Below are 25392 nucleotides of genomic sequence, written 5' to 3' on the forward strand. Positions count from 1 at the left end.
GCTTCAAAAACAGACTCCAATGAGAGACTGCTGAATTGAAATTAATTTGCAAACTGGATACAATTAACTTAGGCTTGAATAGAGACAGGGAATGGTTGAGTCATTACACAAAGTAAAACTATTTCCCCATGGTATTTCTCCCTCTCACCCCACCCCCCACTGTTCCTCTGATATTCTTGTTAACTGCTGGAATTAGCCTACCTTGCTTGTCACCATGAAAGGTTTTCCTCCTTTCCCCCCCCCTGCTGCTAGTGATGGCTCATCTTAAGTGATCACTCTCCTTACAGTGTGTATGATAAACCCATTGTTTCATGTTCTCTGTGTGTGTATATAAATCTCTCCTCTGTTTTTTCCACCAAATGCATCCGATGAAGTGAGCTGTAGCTCACGAAAGCTTATGCTCTAATAAATTTGTTAGTCTCTAAGGTGCCACAAGTACTGCTTTTCTTTTTACACACAAGAGAGTATGTGCCAAACAAGATTAAGGGATGGTTCTTTGAGTAGTGTCCTTATGGGTGCTCCACTTTAGGTGTGTCTGCATCCCTGCACCTAGGATCGGAGATTTTTGGTAGCAGTGCCCGTTTAGGTCACACACGCGCTCTTCCTGTCTCACTCTGTGTTCGGCAGCTATATAGAGCTGTGCAGCTAAATCACCCTCAGTTCCTTCTCAACCGCCCTTGGCCTGAGACGGAGCCCTCCACAGAGCCTGTTTATAGTATCTCTAATGTTGTTGTTATTGGTGTAGTGTAGTGTAAGAGCTATAAGCACTCCCCCATCATTTTATTTCTTTAGTGAAAATATTTTTTAAAACAATAAAGATTTGTTAATTATCCTTAGAATAATATAGTTGTTCTCCTCATACTCCTTCCTATTAGGGAAGGACAACTAGAAAAGAGGGGCATGCCAGGCTCCGCCAGGTTCAAACAGGGTTCCCCAGGAGGCTATCCCTGTCAGCAATGGACACTCATGGTGCATCCACTGCCTAGGAGAGGCACACTTGCTTCAGAAGTGTAGGCATTGCCTCAGGCTCAAGGCACGCACCAAAAAAAGCCAGGGAGCTCAAGTTAAAACGTATTATGATGGAGAGTTCACTTCGGCTGGCTTCTGACCCTGGCTTGGAGACCCACTTTGGGCAGCAATCCCCGCCGATCCAGATCACAGCTTCAGAGGAACATTCCCTGCTACCTTTGCAAAGAAAGTCACTGCATTCCTCGCAAATGGCTGCCAAGAAGCAGTTTCCTACCAGGGAACCAGTTAAAAAGAAAAGATCCCCAGCACGCTCAATGACATCGGTACCGACAGGAGCACAGTTGAGTACCTTTGAGGCAGTGGGATCCTCTAGTACCACTGATGTTGGTAAAGCCAAGGAGGGCGGGCTTGAAAGGAGTGGCAGAAATAGGCCTACCTCCTCCATGACAGTACCAACAGAGCTGCTCAGACATATGGCACTGATTAGATCAACACTGTAGCAGATTATGGCACCACCTACCCATCACTCAATGGAACACAGAATCCCCTCGGCACTGTCACCCACTTCAGCTATAGCGGTACTGCCCCCAATATCTTCATTAGTACTGATGCCCATCCCGATACCGCAAGAATTTAATTTCCAGAACGACTTGCTCGTATCGAAGACACTGGAATCTCAGCTTCTCAATACTGATATTGCCCTAGTATGCATTGCACCCATAGTGCACTCGGTACCAACCCAATGCTACCAATCAAGTCAGTGCCCCTCCTCCTCCAGTGAGGAAGACGATGAGGGAGGAGGAGAACATTTACTTCACATCAACATACTACTCCCCACCTCAACAGGCAGTTACCAAATCAGATCCATTTGTGCAAACAAGATACCAGCCTAGAGGTGACACACATGGGTGGTACAGGCATACATGCATGCTACCATCCATGCCATTTCCACCACAGTGGCCTTACTGGGATCTGTGGGCTGCATACAGGCAGCATTATTTTAGGCCTCCTAGCACTCACAGAAAGAGAATGAGATGCTCCCCATCAGCCTTGGTGGCTAGACTCCTGGATTCTCAGGACAAGACATTTGAGGAGCAGGATGAGAGGACTGATAAGGAAGCCACCCCAGCAACCAATATTTCCTCATCCCCTCTGGACGAGGCTGCCATGTCTCCTCCACTGACAACAGCTGATGATTTTAAACAATTTCAGAAACTATTCAAGAGAATTGCAGACTCACTACAAATACTGCTCGAAGAAGTTAGAGAGTCTCAACATAAATTGCTGGATATATTAGAAACATACATCAATCTCATCTAAAATTGCACTCCCATAAATGGACCCAGCTAAGGCCATCTGGCAGACACCTGCCACAATACCACCCACAAGTAAAAGAGTGGACAAAAAGTACCATGTCCCCTCTAAGGGCATGGATTTCTTATTCTTGCACCCTTCCCCGAATTGTTTGATGGTCGAAGCTGTGAATGAGCAGGGCAGACAATATCATACTAAAACTACTCCAGATGATAAAGATTGGAAGCGTTTAGGCCTATTTGGATGCAAATTAACTCTAGAATTGCCAGTTATGAAGCCCTGATGTCCAAATATAATCATACCAACTATTCAAAGCGGAATGAATTTGATTACTTTCCTGATGACAAAAAAGAACAATTCCAGGCAATTATCTCCAAGGTTCACCTTCTGGCTAGGACAACTTTACAAGCTTCCTTGGATGCAGCTGATATAGCTGCATGATCTATTTCTACAGCTGTAGTCATGTGAAGGGTGTCATGGCTCCACCTCTTGGGGTTTCCAAAAGAGGTACAGGATATTCCCTTTGAAGAATCCAAATTGTTTGCGGACAAGACGGATGAATCTCCCCGTTCTTTAAGAGATTCTAGGGCAATTCTTCAGTCTTTAAGTCTCTACACACCTGTGTAAAAGAGAAGGCCAGGTAAATACCATTCTGTACAGTGTTCGAGGCTTACTCCATACGTTCCTCCTCAGGGAAAATATGGCCCTCAAAGGAGGAGACGGGCTAGAAAACGTAGGCCACCTCCATCTCAATCATCAACATCCCAACCATCCACTTCAAAGCAAGAATTTTGAGAATTTGATCGAGGCCATGAGATGCCTCCCCCAGACCCATCTGGTGCAACCACTAGAAAGTGTCCATCAGTTTGGCGACTGCCTGACCCTGTCCTTCCCAATGTGGCAGAGTACCTTGGACAAGTGGGTGTTAGAAATTATCAAACAATGGGTACTCAATTCAGTTTATATCCTTCCCTCCTACCCACCCTGCCTCCCCATCCTTCTTCAATGACCTTTCTCATGAGCACCTTTTACGAGAGGAAATAAACCACCTCCTACACTTGGGTGTTGTAGAACCAGTTCCGATCCAGCACAGAGGGAGGGGGTTTTATTCAAACAATTATCTAATTCAGAAAAAGAACGATGGTTGGATACCCATCTTAAGCTTAAGAAAATTCAACAAATTCGTGAAAGTACAACAATTCAGGATAGTCACGTTAGCAACAATTATCCCAGCACTGGACCAGGGAGAGTGGTGTTCACTCATCGACCTCCAAGTTGCACACTTTCGTATTACCATCCATCCCACAGAAGATTCCTCAGATTTGCTCTAGGGCAGGACCACTACCAGTACAAAGTTTGGTGGTTGAAGCTGTGAATGAGCAGGGCAGACAATACCATACTAGAACTACCCTAAGTGATAAAGATTGGAACCCCAGAGTGTACTCCAAGGTCCTTGAGGTGGTGGCTGTGCACCTCTGAAAACAAGGAATTATGATATTCCCATACTTGGATAATTGCCTACTCAAAGCCCCCTCTTGAGATGGCACATCAGTACCTATACAAAAGACTGTGGACATAGATGACGCGTGCCCCCCGATCCTGGGGGGCACAATCTAAAGGGGAGAGCACATGACTGACTCACGTGTCTCCTCTACCCAGTGATCCACCTGCCCTGTATCCAGCCTGGGGCTACCACACTCTTGCTGCCCACCAGAGTTACCTGCGGGAGGGGGTGCTCTCTTTCTCCTGATGCACCTCCCCCTGGCACATTTGGCCCCGTCCCTGCAGCCGGAGTGGGATTGGGGCCGCTCTGGGTCACTGGTCTGTGTGGAAGCTGCCTGAGAGAGAGCCTGTCTGGGGAGGAGGAAGCATCAGGTTCTCCCTCCCACCAGGGCCTGGCTGCTGAGGACAGGCCGAGCGAGACATGACGAGAGTCAGGGGAGGACTTGAGCTCACTCGGCCCTTGTCCCCAGCAGCCAGGCCTGGGCGGTGGGGTGGCCTGCTGCCGTTGCCTCACTAGCTGGGCTCTTGCAGACAGCCCCCATGCTGCCCAGAACAGTGACCTGGAGCAGCCAGCGTGAGAAGTGGCTGCTCCCTCCCCTTCAGCTCCCCGCTTGGGCCAGGCTGCCAGGGATAGGGGCTGAGTGTGCCGGGAGGGGGAAGGGGCGGGCAGGTGCAGCAGGAGAAGGCGAGAGCCCCTCTCCCTCCCCCCCTCAGCAGGCCAAGCAAAAATTGGAGCGGGGGGGGGTGGGTTTGACACCACATCCCCCCCGCCCACGTCATCTATGACTGTGGACCTTGTCTTACGATGAGGCCTACAAATAAACACCCAGAAATCAACATTGACACCTGTACAACACCTAGAATTCACTGGGGACTACCTCAATGCAGAGGAGGCCGAAGCCTCCTTAGCAACACACAGATTTATCACCCTAGTCAATTTGATGTCCGCAGATATCAGCCAGAACATGCTTACAACTACTAGGACATATGGCAGCGACCATCTTTGTTATAAGACATGCCAGAGTATATATGCGTTGCCTTCGGGGTGGCTCAGAACAATATGCGTTCTGCACAGACACAACTTGAACAAGTCTCTCTCTGTGTCAGTCACAATCAAAAGCTCACTAGACTGGTAGACAAAGCCCCACAATGTGTGTGGTGGAGTTCCTTTCCTATAACCACCACCATCACTAATACTGACAACGGATGCATCTCTGTTGAGTTGGGGAACACACTTGCAGGACTACACAGTACAGGGCAAGTGTTCCCCTTCAGAGTTGATGTTACACATCAATCTACTGGAGTCCGGAATGCATGTTCACACTTTACTGCTAATCAGAAACAATAACGTAATGACAGATAACATCACTTCTGTGATTTACATAAACTAACAAGGGGGAGCAAGTCACCATCCCTGTGTGCTGAAGCTCTGAATGATGGAATTGGTGCATTCACCACAGGGTCAACATCTCAGCTATTTGCCTAAACACCACAGCAGATGCACTAAGCAGGAAACAGGAACATAAATGGGAAATAGATACCATGATCCTACACAAAATATTCAGATGTTGGGGATTCCCAAGCATAGATCTTTTTGCCATGATTGGGAACAGCAAGTGCCCACAATTCTGCTCAAGAGCAGGACTGGGTCATTGATCGCTGGGGGATGCCTTCTTTGTCAAATGAGATGCACATCTGCTATATGCCTTTCCGCTGATCCTATTAATACACAAAGTAATGCACAAAATAAAAGAAGAAAAAGCCAATGTCATCTTGATAACCCCAACATGACCCAGAAAAACATAGTTCCATTACCTCTTATGGATGGTGGTATGTCCACCAGTCATTCTTCACCCAGTTCCACATCTCCTGTCTCAGATGCAGGCCAGATGCACCATCCGAACCTTAAGATTCTCCATGTGAAAGCATGGCTCCAGAATATCAAATGACCTGTTCTCAAGATGTAAAGGAGATGCTATGAAATAGCAGAAGATCAACGATGCAATATATTTACCTGCAGAAATGGAAGAGATTCCAGACCTGGTGTGACAATAAACATGCCACAGCTGAAACCTCTCCCTTGCCACTGGTACTGGACTACATCATAGAGCTAAAAAAAGTCAGGACAGTCCTGAAGTTCAATTAGAGTATGTCTTAGGTCCCTTATGGCCTTCCACCACAAGATTGATGAGCACTCAGTATTCACCCATCCTATAACAAAAAGATTTCTCAGAGGTATTTGAAACCTCTATCTCTAAGTATAAGATCCCACTCCACCTTTGGAGCTTAACCTAGTGCTACGATGCCTCACTGGTCCCCTGTCAGCGCCCACGGTGACTTGCTCACTCATACATCTATCTATGAAGACTCCGTTTCATGCTTGAAGAATGGGGGAAAAGGTGCTCTCAGGGCATACCCCTCTTCACAATTTTCTTCAAAGATAAAATCCTGTTAAGATCACATCCAAAGTTCCTACCTAAAATACTTTAGTCATTCCATGTGAATCAGCCCATTCGTCTGTCATTATTCTTCCCTAGACCGCATGGGAATAAATGCACTTGTCTCCTTAAAACTTGTAAAGGTCATCTCTAGTCCAACCTACAAAGCCAATCACATGATGTATCTGGTTTTCAGCCTAGATATTAAAAAAATGAAAAATGAAGAGAGACCTTTAAAGTTAGTAAGCTTTTTTCATTTATTTGTGATTTAATACGTAACGTAATTTTCTTGGCATAAAAGAGAGGGAGCAAAAGGAGGTGAGTTCTTTCTATGCCCTGGAGATAGTCACCCTTCAGGCTGAATGTTGGTTTTTGGGAGGATGGGGGAGAAAAATGTCTGAATTCCTTTTTCTGTAATGTTAATCTATGAAAGAATGATGTTGGATCCACTTCTGTTTAGCTGCGTTTGTCTAGTTCTGTGTTCTTAGTGCTGTTTGTGGAGCTAGTGTCCCACATCTGACTATCTTACCACAGTACACTGAAAAATTTCCACATATTTGGGCATGATTATGCCACTTCCTAATTTCAGATTCTGGGACTCCTTTCTGTTACTTAACACTGCCTTCCGCCCCTGTGATCACTAATCCTGTGTGCATGATTCATTCTCCAAAATTATTCTTATAGCTTGGAACTCTCTCATTGTTCTCTAGAGCTACTTGGTCATTTTTTTCCTATATGCTTAATTTTTTCCCTCTTTTTCTGGAAGGGAAGTTCATCCATCTCTCTTCTTCAAACACATCAGCTTATGATCATACAGTGAACTACATAAACCCAAGAGAATGATTGTAGGGGTTATGCAGCGAAGGAGGTGAGGAGAAGTTATCCTTCCTTGCACAGTCTTCGTTGTCTCCCAGTCTCAGTGATTAATCAGGGGGCAAAGGTAGTGGGGGAGCCCAGGCCCACCCTCTACTCCGGGCTCCAGCCCAGGGACCCTAATAGTATCAGCTATGGTAGCTGACCTTTTAGAAACATGATATGTACAATTCCCTGGGCTACTTCCCCCACAGCAGCCCTCACTTCCTCAAGCTCCACTTCACCCTTACCTCAGGGCCTCCTTCCTTATGCCTCATATGGTGTGTACTACTCAGCCTCTCCAACCGCACAATTTCTTCCCACAGCTCCTGCCATGCACATCCACCTGACTAACTGGGAGGCTTTTAACTAGTTTCAGCCAGCCCCTGATTGGCTTCAGGTGTCCCAATCAACCTAGCCTTCTCCCTGCCTTCTGGAAAGTTCTTAATTGGCCCCAGGTGTCTTAATTGACCTGGAGCAGCCATTTCACTTATCCTTGTACCAGGGATTTGTTTAGCTTGGAGCTAATATATCTATCTCCCACTACTCTTCCATAGCCATCTGGTCTTGCCCCATCACAATATATATAAAAGAAAATTCACGACCATCCATGAATTCTAGTTATCCAATGTGCTATGACCAGAATATGATACTGAGTCTTACTATAATAATATTTAGCTCATTTATAGTGCTGCTCATCCATAGATCTCAAAATGCTTTATAAGGGACAAAGACTTTCAATGTCATAACTTCTTGGCTTCCTTCCCAACTAACTCATAGGGTTTTGTGTGCAGAGGGGTCAGCCACCTTCATAGCACCACCACCACTTCTTCTCTTGATTTCAGGGGAGGGTTCTTTGAAAGGTCCAGGGTCTGTGTTTGTATGAATGGGGCTGGGAAACGTCACATAAGGAGATAGAGGCCATATATGGGCAGCTAGAGTGTTAATTCCCTGCTCAAGTATTGTGCAAGTGTAGAGGGCTGGGATAGTGACACAAGGCTTGTGTCTAAAAGTCCAATTAGGAGGTCAGTGCCCTACCTTGGTGTTGGGAAGGGGGAAACTCCCTGCTTTGAGTTAGAAAGGTGGAAACCTCTCTAAAGCAGAGTACTGGATCATTCTGAAGGGGGCTTTTGCTTTAAAACTTTTGGGGCTGTTTCTAACCAACTTTTGCACCATTATAACTCTGACTTCAACAGTTACTTTTGAATTTCCACTGAGGTAAGTAAGAAGAGAACTGGACCCTATGGCTCTGTTGTTGAAACTAGTTAATACTACAAGCCAGATACTAGAGACTTGAGTAAAACTATCGTGCATAAAAGATAGTTGGGGGGAGGGGCTGTGTGCTAGGAGAAGGGTGGGTGAAAAACAATGGAAGGGAGGAAAGGGAAAAGCAGTCTGAAGGATTGGGGAAAATATGAGGTGTATAAATCAAAAATACCTAAGCTGTATAAAAATAGAGACAGTGGGTAGGCAGGTGTGGAATGTGAACATGAAAAATTGACTTTTTTGGAGGAGGCTGGGAGAGGATAGAGCTAGTCATAGAGAATAAATAAAAGGCCACTTTAATAGGAGACAGCGTCCAGTTTAGTTAGATAAATAAGACCTACAAGTAGTATATGGTAAAATATTTACAGGAAGTAATATTTACTGTACTTGTATCACTGTAGCACCTAGGAGCTCCAGTCATGGACCAGGACCCAATTGCGTGCTAAGCATTGTACAAACACAAAATGTAAGTGCAATGAAACAGTACGGGCTCTATCTGGCCCTACTTTCTCCTTACGGCCATGTCTACACTTACCGGCGATCGATGCTGCTGTGATCAATGCATGGGGGTCGATTTATCGGATCTGCAGAAGACCTGCTAAATTGATGGCAGAGTGCTGTCCGGTCGACTGGTACTCCACCGGAACGGGAAGAGTAAGATAAGTCGATGGGAGAGTGTCTCCCATCGACACATTGTGGTGTAGACACCACAGTAAGTTGACCTAAGCTACATCGACTCCAGTTACGTTATTCACGTAGCTGGAGTAGCGTAACTTAGGTCGACTTACCATGGTAGTGTTGACAAGGCCTATGTTTCGCATGTTGCATTTTACCTTTGAAAACTGACACATCTCAAAGTATTACATTTACTTAAGCCACAGAGTGGTACTGTTGATCTATATTTAAAGCTCTCTAGTTATTTGCTGTGCAGGGAGGAATTTAATTAGTTAGACAAGGTGTGCTTTGCAAATTGCTGATTTAATCACAATTGCTGGTAGTGTGGGGGAAGTTTGCCAATGTGGTTTTCACTGCCCTAGGGGCTAAATAGCTGAATCTTCTCAGGGAGGCTCCGCTAAGATACACACATGAAAGCACAGTAAAATATTGTCGATTTGCTGCAGTTGTCTGGCACCAGCCTACTGATTTCAGCAATATTCTACTCTCATTGTTTTAATAGCTGAAGTATAGATTTTTGCCTGCTATTATATGCTGACTTAGTATCACTGTATGTTTAATGGGCCTTGTTTTCATTTTAAATGACTGCAAGCATCAGTTGAAACCTTAGGGATAGGGCCTGACTCCAAAATTTGTAATTTTAGAACAAACTGTAGAATAATGACCAGATCTCCATGGACATTGCTTAAAGATTAACAGACTTCCACTGTGTATTTTGTGAGCTGGGAGGGGAAAAACACCATAGCATCTTTTTGCCATTTGAGTTCATCCAGCATTAAAAAGGGAAGCTTCTTTCATCCACACTGAAATATTCACAGCCTGGATTTGTCACTTGCTTTAAATACGCTTACTTTTTTTTTTTTTTTTTTTTTTTTGCAATTTATCTAAACTGTACAGTTTTCCTGTGCATTCTCTGTCCATTCACTTTACAAGCACTAACGAATTTAAAGCTCATGATACTGATTTCCTTTCTTTGTGCCAGGCAATGAACTGAGGAAATCTCTCACTGGATGTTTTCTCATGATCCATTGGACTTTTCAGGAACAAGGGCCTGCAGACAAAGTCCATGGCAAAACCTCCCAGCAGCTCCAATGGGAGCAGGATTTGACCCTGAGAGGTACATGGGCAACTTCTAGCAAGGCAATTTTGAGCTGCAGGTGCAATAAAGGGCCTCCATTGATAGATTTCAAGTTGAAAGTGGGGTTATGTACAAATAACTCATTCTTGGGAAATATCATTTCATCTTTATTCTCTGTGCCATTCATAGCTGATTCCAAAGGCAGAACAATTTCAGATATTGGATCAGCTTAGGGGCTGCAGAGAAAATCATGCTGTTCTTTCTAGCCTCACTCTTAATCACTAATAGTAAAGATTTAAAAAGCAGAACTTATGTGATAATTTTGCTGATGTAGGACAGACTCCAGCTTGTTTTTGCAGTGGGCTTTGTGATGCTGCCAGTGGTAAAAATCCTCCTTTCCTTTCAGTAACCTAAGCAGCTATAACTGCACACACAAGCAGCCCATTGCAGTAACCCGTTTCAGTCACTTTTCTATGGCCCTGCGTAGTTGAGGTCCCTCAAAATTCTGACTAAATCCTCTGGTGCACTTATGAAACCTTGGCCCAGTTCTTATATTTTACATGCCAGGACAAGTCTCCAGCATTGTTTGCACTTGATCTAATTGTAGAGGGTCTCTAATTGATAAAGGACCATTAGCTTTGAGGAACCTCCAGGAGCAGCAGCATCCTGCTGAGACTTCTGGAATGAGGGACACAGGCATTGGTCCTCTCTCCCTCCTCCTTTCCCTGCCTCCTGTTGCCTGATTCTCTCTGTGTGATGCATGTTGCCTTCCCTGCACTGGGTTCTAGCGTGAGTAGTTTAGGAAGTGGCAGTGAGGGAAGTTAAGTAACATTAGGAGAACAAAATCGGGAGGAGACAGGGTCAGTGAGAACTCTCAGGGCTCAGAAACCCTAACCACACCGCACTTGCTCAGCTAGTCACCTCTAACTAGGGTAAGATGTCATCTTGGTCAGGTCTAGGGCTCCTGGCGTTTTCTTCCAGTTTCCACAGACTGTCTGGACACTTGATCACACACCTCTGCCCAATGACTGCAATAATTTTGCAGTGATACCTCCTTTGGATCTTGGAGCTTTCCCCTAACTGCACCCCAGGGTAATTTACTGCATAAGGGAAAGGCAGGTCAGAGGCCACCATCATCATCTGGCCTGCACTGATGCCAAGATCGCAGAAGTCTTGATGATCAAAGCCACCCAACTCTATACTTGGAAAGAGGAAGGAAGAAAGGTGGCCAGACAAGGTTGTAGAAAAAGATGAGCAGAAGGTAAAAGGAATATCATCCTAAGGTGATGAGGAAGTAATGTGGGCGCTAGACAGAGTAACTGGACTGCAGAATAGTAAAAATGAGTAGGTGGGATGGCAATGTCTGAGTTAATAATATGGTCTCGTATCGTCAGCACTTAAGGCACCAGCCAAAGCCCAAATGCTTGGCAGATGCCATTATGCTGCTCAGTTAAAACAGATGGGTTAGTTTTTCTGTAAGCAAATTTTAAAGTGCCTTCATTCAATAATTTAGCAGGCTAATGAGTTTCCAGGCCAGCAAGGTCGCTAGCAGAGGTGCAAGTGCACACAGGCCCGGATGCTTCATAGATGTGGTCATAAAGCTGGTGTAGGAGGATGCCTGGTAACAAATCCTATTTCCTCACTTCTTCCTGCATTTGCATGGGGTACCTGGCCTGGGCTTTGCAGCACCTTCATGATTCAGGCAGCTGTCCTGGCCCTTTGAGCGATTTGCAGCTTGTATAAAACTTAGCGTTAAGTACTGAAGAGCAGCTCTGGCACAGCTGTCCCAGGCTTAGAAGTGCAAAAATGGTGACTTAAAACTCAGAAATGGCTCAGGCCTATGCTAGGGCCTAAAACCGAGTTTGGGCTGTGCAGATGGTGGAGGAAGGTTTTTTTTGTATAAATACCTGTTCAAGTATTTGTTTGACTACACCTTAGCGCAATGAAGGTTTGGAATGAGAGGGTGGTTGTGCTCTCCAATTAGAAAATAATTTAATACTTGTTTTAAGTATATATCATGTGCCTTCCTTGGGTACTGGGCACACACAGATCTCTGTGTATAATAGCAGCCAGCTTCCTAAAGAGGACAGAGCAGATCATGCTTGTACATCCATCCAACTGCTGCCCTTGCTCACAATCAGTGCCACTTCTTGGGTTGGAGTAGGAATTGGTAGTTTCATTTGTAGTCAAGCCTGCTTATATGAACTACGTGCACAGGGTTAAATACCTAGAAAGCAGGAAGTGGAAAGGAGCATTGTTTAAGAAGCAAGAAGCAAAAAGGGAGAGAAAATACTTAAGAAAATTGCCTACCCACAGTGGTTGGTAGCATTATTTAGACAACAGCGGTTGCAGCAGCTTTGTATAGCATACCACAACCTGAGTACACGACTATTGAGGGAATACCATGAACAGTCTCCAACACGTATATGCAGGTTTATACTATTTGGCAATTAGGGAAGGTAAAGTTCAAGTGAAAACTTTCCTTAGGAAGCATAGCTGTGAGTTAGGTCATCCTGGGCAGGCCCAGGCCTAATGCTTCTTGCACTATAAGCTTCTAAAGCACTTCGTTTCATCTATAGCAGTGGGAAACTTCTGCTCCGTTTCATCCATGTGTAACTTTGTAGGCCATTTCTCTGTTACACCCAAACTTTGTGATTTATATTCCCCACTTACTGTCATTTGGTCAAGTGCTTTGTTCTTAATTTGGTTGATTAAGGAACAATTTGAACAAACGCTGCCTTCTCTCCAACTTGACATTTCTGCAGTGGAGAGGCCTAGAATGGAGTGCAGTATTTCAGGTATTCTCTCTCAGGCCATGCAGAAAGAGCGTGGTAGCTCTGAGGCAGTTACAGGTAGCTCAAAATTCCTTTGCTTCTTTGGGCATTCTTTGCTTGCCCACCTCTAGATTAGAATATTCTGTAGCTGTTTTACAATAACTTGCATTTGTTCAGGTTGAATCTCTTACTTCATGCCCAGCTCCCAAAGCTCTAGTGCAGTGGTTCTCAACCAATTTACCATGGTGGGTCACATCCAGTACTACCTATATGGCCCTGAGGATGGCACATAGGCTACAGGTTGAGAACCACTGCGCTAGTGGTACTTCTCAGTTTAGGGTCATATCAGTACATCCAAAAGCTTTGCTATACTTCAGGTTTAATTGGCAATAGCCTCCTTTAAAGAAAAGACTTCTAGATACCATTGACATGTTTCCCACTTTCAAGTCTCAGATCCAAAAGCAGACAGATGACCAAAAATATAAGACCTTGTGCAGTTCTGAACCTGAGTCAGCTGATGGAATGGAACACAAGTAAGGCTGATTCTGTGACTTTCCGTGATCTCTGTGACTTCTGAGGCAGCTGGTGCTGGCTCAGGGGCTGCTTGAGCTGGGTAGCCCCTAGTCCAGCAGCAGCAGTTTGGGTGTGTGGGAAGGGGGTCAGGGCTAGGGGTGGGGGGTCCCACCGGCATTGGCTGTGACTCCTGGCCAACAGGAGCTATGGCAGCTGGCAATTGTGCCCCTCTGCTGCCTAGGAGCCCCTGACAGCCCCTCCCCGCCTAAGGTTTAGTCACAGGTATTTTTAGTAAAAATAGTCATGGACAGGTCACAGACCGTGAATTTTTATTTATTGCCTGTGACCTGTCCATGACTTTTACTACCCATACCCATGGCTAAGATTCCTCAGATTTTTTATTCTCCAGGAGTAGGAACCTTGTGAATCTGTTCTCTCAAGAAGGTAAAATTGCCTATACTTTTGTTTCTTAAGGTCTGTTGTGACTTCTGCAGATGCACACTTGCTACTGTGTCTAGTTGGAGTTTGGGTGGGAGCGCTTGCTTTAGAGTCTTCTCACTTCCTGCTTGGGTAGAAACTAGAGGGAACGGAGGCATTTGGAATAGAACAGAGAAGGGCTCATGTCTGAGGACCAAAACCCAAGAGCTCTGTTTGTCTAACATGAAGAAGCAGAGCCCCTGAGGGTGGCAGTCCTTTAAAGCAGCAGAATAATTTTCCTGATGTCACATTTAGCATTTGAGGGTGCTTTAGCCAGATAAAGTCTACAAAATATCAACAAGCCTAGATTTATTTTTAGTTAATAGATAAACTTTGTTAAAAGCCATTGTAGATGGAGGCTTCTTACTGAATCAGCTGATACCTTCTTACAAAGGCCTGCTGGAAAAAAGTAGCACCTATTCTGCTTTAATCACCTCCCCGTGCTTAATACAGATGTTTTGTTGCTCCCTTTCTTCTGGGAAAAGCTGGAGGATGGCTGAGAGAAAACATGCTAGGACATGTTAGTGGCTCTTGTCCACAGCATGCAAATACAGAGCTGGTGACAGACTGTCTTGTAAATGGTTCAGTCTAGTTACCAAAAGGTAATGGAACACAGTATATAAAGAATGGTTGGTGAATTTAAAGATCTAGCTGTCAGCCTGGACTCTACAATCCAGGAATTCCCAGGTTTCCTTGTATTCCTCTCCTGCATTTCTAAAGTTCCTTTTCCAGAAATTCATAGCTCTAGCTTTGTCCAGAGGCAGCAAGAACAGCTGATACTAAAGCCCTTCTTGTCTGCTTTTCTGCTCCTGCTGGGGAAGCATTGAGTAGCAGACATAGTCTCCCTTCTCTATGTTGTGCAAGCAGTTGTTGGAGAGATTACTCTGCAGAGAGCACACCATGAGGGAGTGAAAACAAAATCAAGTGCATCTTTTGCTGCCTTCTGCAGCTCTTATCCCCAGGAAGCACTAAGAACCTACTTGATTTACTGCTGGCAAAGGGCACTATCAAAGTGTAGGAGTGAACTCGATCTGCAAGCCACACACACCGCTTTGGAGGAGACAATGTGCCTAGCACTGCTGTCTAGCGACTGACAGGAAGAGCAGCATTACCAGACTAGAGATGTAGCCGCTGCCACCAAGCCTGTTTCTAGCAAACTTTACCGCAGCTGGCCTTCAAAAGAAAGTACACTCAGTAGGTGTTTTTACACAGTGTTCTTCTAGAGAGCAAACCTCCATATAGGTGACCTGCACCACTACAGTTCCTCTGAAAACAGCAGCTTGCAATGGAAGGTGTTTCATGTGCAGTGGGGTTCCAGCTCAGAAGCCCACTTTCACAGAATGAAAATTGCCTTGAAGCCATTATGGCCATACAGATCTGTACATATGCACATCTGCAGAGCGTGGCGCACAGAACTACAGACAATTTTTGAAAAAAGCATTTTTTATTTTAAAGTACAACCCAAAGTTGTATCTGAAAGAAATGCACGGGGTATCTTGTTTTTTCCACAAGTCTTGGCTGTGTGCATTTCAGTTCAACTTAAAAATGCATTCAGGTTTACAAATGTACAAACAGCACAAAGTGTACGCTGTCTTAACAGAATGAATCCTCTTACATTCAGCCATTTTTGCTCTTAATGTTTTTACATTCTTAGAACCTGTGTTAACAAAGACAGCCTTATTTTAAAAAAATACTCTGCATTTTTAGCACAAGGTGCTTTTTTAAAAAAATTAGATCTTGGAGCATAATACTGGAAAAAAAATTAAAAACCAAAACCTGGTGCTTTGATAAAATTGCTGCATGCTGGGACCATTTTCTAATTCAAATAGTTTCCCAAATAAAGAATGGTAGATGATAAAATATGAAACCAATTAAATTGTTCTGATTTACAAATCTTAGCTGAAGTTTGGTTTGTCACCACACTGACTTTTTCAAGCTCAACTGCGACCTCACGCTATCATAATTGCAAGGTAGACTTTAAAAGGAGCAAGTGATGAAAGCATGACTGGTTCATAACTTTGTTGCGAAACGGGAAGAAAAAAGCAATGGTAATAAATAGCCTGAAAATGATGTTTCAAAAATGGCATATTCAGAATTGTATCATGATCTGGATAAAAGTCCCTTTGTATAGCCTAATTTCAGTTTTCATGAGGATAGTGAATGTTAGACCAAGGATCTGAGCTTCTTCTTCCGATTGTAGGGCTCCAAATTCGCCATGGATTATAGGTCTGTCCCATGTCTTCAGTTGGGTTAGTAACACTGGCAGCAGTAGATGGAGGAGGAGCAGGGGAGTTTTCACTACCCATGAGATCAATACCAGATAATGTATTTGCCGGAGCGGTGAAGGGAAGGGTGCTGTTGAGGTTACTTGACCAAATAGAACTGCTGAATGGAGTGGTGGTAGACCACAGGCCACTGGGATTGCCAAGGATCGACTGCAGTACAAAAAAATTAATGCTGTATTAACAGGTTTATAACTGTATCCAACAGTCTTAGTCATTGCCCTTTGTCTGGCAGCTTTCAAACTAATGTTTCCTTTAGTTCAGACATGTTTAGTTATGAAATTGTCAGATGCACTGGACTTCAACATCACCTGAGCTTTCTAATGCTTAGATAAAAGCCTGATACATTGCTGTATGTTAAACAATTACATACCAATGAATTCTGCATTTGAGAGCAAAAATTAAAACTCATTTTGGAAAATTAAGTAGTAACAACCTGGATTTTGAATCTCAAGATTTTCACCTTGAATATTTAATCTTCATTTCTGCAATTCCCTCCAACCCCCCAAGGACTGGAGGAGTCAAAACTTGTTGGAAACTAATGCAAAATTAACTATGCACCAGCAAAAGGAAGCTACTGAGAAGTGATTTAGGTAGTAGTTGCAGAGGATGCTGAAGTGGTATCAAAGTGACACTCTTATAATCTCTCCCATGTCACTAAAATGGTGAGTTAAACAAAACAGTTAAGGTTTAGCAACAAAGGGTGTGCATTACACCACCTAAACTCGTATATGAGGTAAACGCTGCATTGAAATGGGGAGGAAACTGTACACAAACTCATTTTCCTGTACACTGTAAGTGCTAACAGTAGTAAGAGAAAAGTGTGTGATGAGACAGTTCAACAAAAACCTTTCCCCATTGCTGTCCTGAATGTCAGAGTCTTCATACTAAATGAGTAAAATATGAAGTGTGAGGATGAGAGAGCGGAGCTACCACTATCTGTCTGAATGTAGGATCTATTCTTCTTTCTAGCTAGCTATATGCAAGACCTGGGTTGTTAAAGTCAAAGGTCAGCAAAGAATCTACCCTTCAGTTTCCAATTTCTTTCTCTGCATTTATGGCCTTTGTTTTTAAGCTGCAGCATTAAGAAAATCTGACTCTTGAAGAGTGGGTATGAAAACATCATATGTCTTGGACTGTAGTGATTTATAGGTTGGGATGATATTGGGGCTACCAAACAGAATCAAGATCTGCCAAATGTCACCTTGGCTGTTCTTAATTGTTCATGAAAGTGGAAGGAGTAGCTTTACAGGGGATAGAGCTAATGCTCCTGGCTTTCGGCGCAGGATAGATAGCAGCACTACGGGTGTGTATGTGCAATGCTGGAAGTGCTTGGGTACCAAACAAGTGGTTTTATAAAAATTCCAGGTGCTTGCACCATTGCTGTAAGACTGGCCCTAAGACAAGTATTTTGGGTAAAGCAATGTACGCTGATCTATCTGCAGGTGAGCCGATCTTTTTCATTGTTTTTTACAGCACCCATATGATTTTAATCTTTTTTATTCAACAGCTATTTTATTTTGACTATGTAAACTGGTGATTGAGTATGTTCTTCCTTATCAACCCTTCAGCTGAAGACTGAGTGGTGCTGAAAGTTCATCCAATTAAAAAAAGATTAGATACGACTGACGTCACATGGCAAAAAGATTAATAAAAGATTATATAACCTGTGTACTTACTGCAGTTGTGTGAGTTGGGGAACCTGAATTTGTTGGCCAGGAGGGTACAGGGCCTGTAGCTGAAGAGTCCCAGATGGATGAAGGGATGTTACTAACTTCACTCCAGTTTCGCTGCATATCCTGGCCATAAGCAGATCGAGGGAGCCCAAGTTTGCTGAAAACCTCTAAAAAGGAAAGAAAAAACAAACATTTCACATTTCCCCTGATATTGTAAACATAATATTATATTTTCCACATTGTAGTGGATACCAGTACAGAGGGGGAGACACAAAGATAGAAAAATAGAGAAAGCTCATGTAACAGGAAAGTACAGATCCTATCTGATGTGCCAGATAGGGGAATAACTGAAAAACTTATCCAGCGTAATCCTGGAAGCTTGTGGTCCACAGCTGACATCTTACTGGAACCAAGATCATACTTAGAGGAAAAAGTTACATACACACTACATATGGTTTAACTCCTCTTCAATGCTTGCTGCAGTACTGGATATTAACTCAGTGCCAGGAATTGGGATTCCTTGACCCCTCCCCCACTTACAAACACAATGGTGTTGGCAAGTTTATGTCAGGAATTCTTAATAATAAAGAATAAATCTCAGAGATGGAACAGGGTAAGATGATGAAACAAGGTCTCAGGGATCACATTTGCAGCACTACCTTCTCAGTCACAGCTGTAATAGAACAGGTTTTCACTGCTGTAAAAGAATGTCAGAACTGCCATACTGGATAAGACCCACAGGCCATCTTGTCCAGTATCATTTCTGAAAGTGGCCAACACTAAGTGATTGGGAGGAAAATGCAAAAACAGGCAGGTATGATCTCATCTGATCTTATTCTGATCCCCAATAGCTTGAGACTGATTTAAAACCTGAAGCATGAGCCCTATATCTGTTCCAAAACACTGTTTCCCATTAACTGCTATAACTCTGCATAGTCTTGTTTTCCAATTAAACTTCCAATCCCATTTTGCCTCAATGACATTTTGTGGTATCAATAATTTAGTAGGATTCAGAGTTCCACAATCTAATTATGAATTGAATGTAAAGTGTTTCTTTTTATCAATTTTGAAATTTCTACCGTTTGGTTTCATTGAAAGTCCTCTTGTTCTTTTGTTCGGAGACAAGGAGAACAGAAGCTCCTTATCTGTCTTCCCTAGAGCAGGTGTTATTTTATACAGGTTTTTACATCCTGCAGCTTTGACAATCTGAATACTGACACATGTAGTTTAGAAAAAACTTCCCATTGCTAGTTACCTTGCTGTTGATCTTCCACTAGGCTATTAACTAGTATTTTTGGAAGCAGCATTTCCTCTCAGTCACTCAAAAGAAGCACCATACTACCAAATGACAAGTCAATCCAAACATAGCAAGACCCAAAGGCATAAATCTCAGACCTCATAAAGCTTCACAGCAGAAAACTGTTTGAAATCGTCAGCTTCAAATAAGAGTATAATCTCAGCCTACTTTCTGTTCCTAACCAAGTGAAGCAGCAAACATCAGTTGCCTTTCTTTGTCCACTTTAGGACAGTCAAAACCAGAATGTTACTGTTGCTACAGTTTCAGCACATAAGTAATATCAAAATAAATTGCTAACTGTTTCTTCTGGGTTTAGATATTAGACCAGTGGCTCTCAACCTTTCCAGACTACTGTACCCCCTTCAGGAATCTGATTCATCTTGTGTACCCTCACTTAAAACACTACTGGTTACAAAATCAGACAAAAAGATACAAGTGTCATAGACACTATTACTGAAAAATTTCTTACTCTCATTTATATAATTAATAAAAAATCAATTGGAATAAAATATTTACTTACATTCTGTGTATAGTATATACCGAGTAGTATAAACAAGTCACTATGAAATTTTAGTTTGTACTGACTTCGCTTGTGCTTTTTATGTAGCTTACTGTAAAACTGGGCAAATATCCAGATGAGCTGATGTACCCCCTGGAAGACCTCTGTGTACCCCTTGGGTTATGCATAACTCTGTTGAGAACCATTGTATAGACTACTCCTTCCCCTTAAAACAAAAAAACTGAAGAACTATTTTTATTTTTTTCAATATGGAGAAAGGAATGAAGAATTTTTCACAGTCCACTGTTTATTATTTACTAATTTTAGTGTTAAAAGGCTCACCTCCAGTTAAGTTGAAAGAATTTCCAAATGCCGAGAATGAATTGAGGGGTGTGAAGTCAGGGCTGCTAGGGTTGCTGATGGGACTCCACAAACCAGAACTAAACATACAGGGGGAGGAACAATACACAAAAGTTAACACTGAAATTGTATCACTAATGATAACAACTTAGTGCTATACACATAAACATTGTGTGGAACAGACAGATATACTGTTAGGAAGTTCAAGTCGAAATAGAATACCATGTGTAAAGAGAACTGAAGTGACCAAGTATTTTAACATAGTTTTTAAAAAAAATTTAACTCATCATTATTGCACTCAGTTAATTTACATTTCTCTTATTTGTCCTTATGTATTTCAGTTAGCCTTTTTGCTTACTTTTCTGTTGGCACCTGTCTTATGACAGATAAACCTCTCTGGAAATAGAGCAGATTAGTTAATTGTTATAACAAGTGCACATTGGACAATAGCTCTTTTGCTCAATTTCTCAGAAGTTTTTGGTGTTGCAATCTAGGAGAAATTCTCTGCCAGACAGGTCAAGTCTAGGTTCTAAATTATTTGAGATCCCTTAAAAGAAAGCCATTTAATTACTAAGTTTGTAGTTTCTGGATTTAAATGTTTTGACAAGCAGACAGGTTAACTGGGATCAATAACATCCACCCTCAGAGCTCATTCTCTCCTCTTGCCCACTGCCCTCAGCATTGGGAAATGCAGTCACCATTCCTGCCCTCAAGGTTAAATTCGGAGAGGAAGAGCACTCTCTTGGATTGGTGAATCCAATTTCCCCATAAGAATTAATATAAATGGGGGGGTTAGGGAATTCCAGGGAATTTTTTTTTGCCAGACAAAAGACATTATATACATATACAGTATAAGTTTTAAACAATTTTAAACAAACAGTTTTATATTGTACACAGCAATGAATGACTGTAAAGCTTGGTTCAGGTGGTGGAATAAGAGGGTGGGATATTTCCCAGGGAATGCCTTTCTGCTCAATGATGAACTAGCACTCAGCTGAGCCCTCAAGGATTAATACACTGTTGTTAATGTAGCCTCACGCGCTACGAGGCAGCATGGACCGAGGCAGGAGGGAGGAAACACAAGAGGTGCAGGGCAGTAGCTTCAAACACTTCTCTGCAAGAACTGAACATGATGATGAACCCATGCTATCCAGCTGGAGCGCACCACTCCCTCCTCCTGACAGCACATGCATGGCTGCACAGGTGCTGACTTTCCAAAGCACTGAGGGGTGCATGCATAAGTGAGAGAGAGAGAGAGACATGCATTGACCCTTTAAGTACGCTGAACCCATTTCAAGTACATTGCCCTTTTAAGCAGATCAGGCAGGAAGCAACAGCTTCCTGCAAACTCCTCCTGTCCCCGAGCCCTGTGACTGTCCCCTCCTCCACTTTGTTGAGAGGAGGTACGGGGGGGCAGGAACAGGGGGACATCCTGACATCAGCACCCCTCTCCCCCACACCCCCAGCAAACAGGAACTCCCGGGAGCAGTGCCAAGGCAGAGGGCAGGGCAGAAGCAGCACGGCAGTGGGGGGAGGGACACCTGAATTGCTGCTGAGCCACAGATCTTACAGGGAATTTAGGGGAGCTGATGGGGGAGGCAGCCCCCCCAGTTCTAATCCCCATGAGGAGGGGCTGCTCTTCCAGAGAATCCTGCAAGCAGTGGACAAAGCAGGCGGCTGCCAAACAACGTTACAATGGAGCATTGCGCAACTTTAAACGAGCACGTTCCCTAATTGATCAGCACGATAACAACGAAACAACGCTAACCAGGACAACATTAAGTGAGGAGTTACTGTAGTTCTGAACCTTGGACTTGCTAATGATACTCATGTTTAGAAGGTCACCTTTTGATATCCTGAAATCTCTCAAATTTTTAATAAAAGCATCCCTTCTAGGAACCAGAATGAACTCCTCCTACCCATGCAGAGAATGCCTCCATTGACTTCCTGTGTATTCCCCAACATTTGTATAGGGATGGTGAGGGAATGGGGGGATGGTTTCTAGAAGTGTATTAGTTACCTGTCAGAGCCATCGCTGTCAACAGGTGTGTGAGAAATGCTGATATTGCCAGAAACATCTGCTTTATTTGGTGAAACCTTTGCTAACCCACCACCACCTGCAACGATGAATTCAAACTGAGTAAAGCAATGAAATGGTACAAGATCATCATCCAACACTGGGCAGCAATAGGTATTACTCCAAACCAGTTCCATTACCTGGGCTCTTGTCGTAACCCGCAGCTACAGCAGCAAAGGTGGGATTTCCGTTCCTGCCCGGGAGAGAGGCTGTCTTTGCCAACTTGTGTTTGATACCATTAAGGGGCTTGCTTTTTGTTTCACTGGCGGGGTGGGGGGGGAAAAAAAAGGGTAAAATGTTGCGATTCAGCACATTACTACAAAAGGAAGTTCTCAGGACTAGTATTTAACTGGCTTTGCAATGATATAAAGTTATTGCAGAAACACTTACTGATTGTTTTGGCCAGAATACAATACCGCACTAGTTCCCAAATCCCAGTTTTTAATTATCCTGTTGACATTTAGATCTGTGACTAGAACAATCAGATGTCAATAATTTGACTACATAATGAAGCAAAGGAATTACTACTGAGTGATTACAAACATAGAGGCTCCAAGCAGCAGCACTGCTGAAATCTAAAGGAAACACATTAGTTTTCTTAATCTAGAAGAAAAGTTTGGTTAGGCAGGACGTAGAAAATAAAGGCAAGAAGGGTTGGATTCCTAAGGATATGGAGGACGTCCCTGGAGGATGAACTAGAGTTAGGATGTGGGGTGGGGACAAAGGTAGGTGAATAGAAAAATTACTTGTAATTCTTTTTCTCTGAATATACAGGTTTCAAAAGATCATCAGATTTGGGTCCATGCTTCTAGCTATGAGGGAATAAGCTTTCTGTAGCTTAGAATTCTAAACCTAATTGTTCCAGCAGGAGGCATCATGTTCTGCCCCTGCAATGCAACCATTTCTAAATCCTAGTACCTCTTGCCATTAGCTGCTTTGTAAGCAAGAGGTGGAGATGTACAGATTTTGAAAAATCAAATGGACTACAGAATTTTGGGCTCTGAGCTCTCAGTGGAGCAATGATCTAATATATCCTTCTGTCTTCAGCAAATGTTACAAGGGAAGTCATTTTATTTTCAAAAGGTGCCAGCTGAAATAGGTCCCCACTCTTGGAGACTTAATTTCCAGAGTATTTCTCTAAAATACTTCCAAAATATTTCTCTAATTTTTTAGAAGTAAAACATACCTGTATGAACAGAAAAATTACAAGTACAAGCAGAAGCAAATACACTGCAAGGTAGGAATAAGCTTTATTCAGATGAAGCTATCTTAGAAGTTACTTAATGGAGGGATAAAATACATCAAGAGAGAAAGTTATCCCAGAAAATAAAGCTACTGTGGAGTGGGAGACCTAGAGCACCGATAGTTCAGAGAATTTCTGTAGCACTGATGGGCTAAGTTTACAAGCTTGCTGTGAGATAGGCCATGCAGTATCACCTCACAGAATAACCCAAGCTGTCCTCCAAATCTCACACTTAAATGATTATCAGATGCTGGTGGCATGTGCATACACTCCTCTCTGACTAATCATACCATGTCTATAAAGTCTGCTAAGGAACAAAAATATGAGATGCAGCCAGCCATTTGACCATGGCTTTTGGAAACAGCATAACCTAGGGTATTAGGTTAAAATGAAACAAAAAACTTAAAGCCTTAAGAGCTTTTCACTACAGATGAAAACTTCAGGATCTGTTTATGTTTAGTTTTAGTAGAATAGCCTTGTTGGGAAGGGCATAAAGAACGTTGGCTGGATAACTGATTTAATTAAGGTGGAATTTAAGCACTGCCTTTGAAAGGAATTTAGGTGCCTTAACATGCCAAGTATCCAGTGACTCAAGGGGATGTTTTAGTAGCTTCCTAAATACCACATTAATATCTTACAACACCTGGGACTTTTTAGTGGAAGGTTTTAAATGCAATGAAGTCCTTCACGAGACTGAGGACTTTGGGCTGCAGAGAAACTGGTCTATTTTCTATATGGCTATGAAGTTGAAATGGCTGTGAATTGTATTTTACGGATGAGATCTGTAGGACATACTAAAACAGGAGAAGAAAGTGAAACAGGTTCTCTCTCCTTTCATTGGTTTGCTTTTCTGGAAGACTCCTGAGCAGACAGAACTTCAGACACATGCTTAGGCACATCTCTATCGCCTTAGGAGCCATGCTATCCTGAGCTGAGCTGTAGTAAGGTTCAGAGTTTACATGTGACAAGCCAGTTGCTCTCTCTCATGAGCTGATCGGGTCCTTTACTACTACAGTTAATGAGGGAAATGTACATCAACACCCCAACTTCCACGAGGCATAGAAGACATTTATTCTCCATGTGCTTCACCCAGTGCCATGTGCAGAAAACCAGTAACTTTGCAGACAGGCAAAGTGAACAAATCTATTCTAGGTACACATCACTCAAGGAGAGATTTTCCTTGTACAAAGAAAAGGAGTACTTGTGGCACCTTAGAGACTAACAAATTTATTTGAGCATAAGCTTTTGTGAGCTACAGCTCACTTCATCGGATGCTGTAGCTCACGAAAGCTTATGCTCAAATAAATTTGTTAGTCTCTAAGGTGCCACAACTACTCCTTTTCTTTTTGCGAATATAGACTAACACGGCTGCTACTCTGAAACCTTTCCTTGTACAGTTCCTGGAGTTCTTCTTGAGATTTTTGGTGTCAGTGCCCATTTGGCCCCTGCATACGCCCCACAGATCATTGTTCCCAAAAACTTCCCTCAGTCCCTTCTCCATTGCAAAGCCCCAAGAAGGTGACTCCAAAGCAGAGTGGAAAGAGAGCAAGTAGTGAAGCACCCATAGGGACACCCATCTCAAAGAACTCCAGTAACCTCTCAGAGTCGCGTTGCTATGTGTGCTCCATTTGAGGTAACTCTTTAATAGTACCCCCTGAAGGACATGGGGGGTTTGGTACTCAGACTAAGGCTGCCTGCAGGACTGCAGAGCCAAAGGCAGCATCTGCCCAGCAAGCATCGAGCAAGATATGTCATCTTGAGGAAGTGTGGATCCAAGCCCATGCAGCAACCTTGCATATTTCTGTAAAAGGACATGTCCTTTAGCAGGACCACAGACATGCAATACAATCTGGTAGAATGAGCGATGACCTTAAGCAGGCAGAGTACATTAGCAACTGCATAACAAAAGAGTATGCAACCAGAAACTTAGAGAGCATCTAGGTAATCACTGGAACCCGTTTAGCTCTGTTGGCAATAAAAACAAAATCTCAGGGAACATCTAAGGTATAAAGGCCAGCTTCCTGTCTTGACTGATGAGGCTTACGATAAGACTATTGGGAGATGAATTGATTGATATGAAAATCCAAAGTAACCTTGGG

General features: G+C 43.2%; 2 protein-coding genes and 1 long non-coding RNA gene across 6 annotated transcripts in view; 1 reads left to right on the plus strand and 2 right to left on the minus strand.

Annotated features, from left to right (window-relative positions):
• LOC119842876 (inosine-uridine preferring nucleoside hydrolase-like) overlaps window positions 1-17788 on the plus strand; it is a 45326-nt gene extending 27538 nt beyond the window's left edge. The window contains exon 7 of the mRNA XM_038371638.2: window positions 17652-17788. Coding sequence (XP_038227566.1) covers window positions 17652-17681 — 30 coding nt within the window. The 3' untranslated portion in view covers window positions 17682-17788. The remainder of the gene's footprint in view (window positions 1-17651) is intronic.
• Window positions 2592-5979, minus strand: LOC122455576. Its single transcript, XR_006273877.1, has 2 exons — window positions 5602-5979; window positions 2592-2902 (listed from the first exon to the last, which is right to left on the minus strand). It is a non-coding gene; the product is annotated as an uncharacterized LOC122455576 (long non-coding RNA).
• TMEM131 (transmembrane protein 131) overlaps window positions 15584-25392 on the minus strand; it is a 185955-nt gene continuing 176146 nt past the window's right edge. For 3 of the 4 annotated variants that reach the window (XM_043490813.1, XM_043490874.1, XM_043490845.1), the window contains 5 exons: window positions 22191-22312; window positions 21994-22090; window positions 19956-20053; window positions 17821-17984; window positions 15584-16294 (listed from right to left, as the gene is read on the minus strand). In XM_043490813.1, coding sequence (XP_043346748.1) covers window positions 15998-16294; window positions 17821-17984; window positions 19956-20053; window positions 21994-22090; window positions 22191-22312 — 778 coding nt within the window. In that variant the 3' untranslated portion in view covers window positions 15584-15997. Of the gene's footprint in view, window positions 16295-17820; window positions 17985-19955; window positions 20054-21993; window positions 22110-22190; window positions 22313-25392 lie in introns of those variants that run through there. The other variant, XM_043490912.1, reaches the window with a different exon arrangement.

Source organism: Dermochelys coriacea, chromosome 1 (assembly GCF_009764565.3).
Source record: "Dermochelys coriacea isolate rDerCor1 chromosome 1, rDerCor1.pri.v4, whole genome shotgun sequence".
Lineage (NCBI taxonomy): Eukaryota > Metazoa > Chordata > Testudines > Dermochelyidae > Dermochelys > Dermochelys coriacea.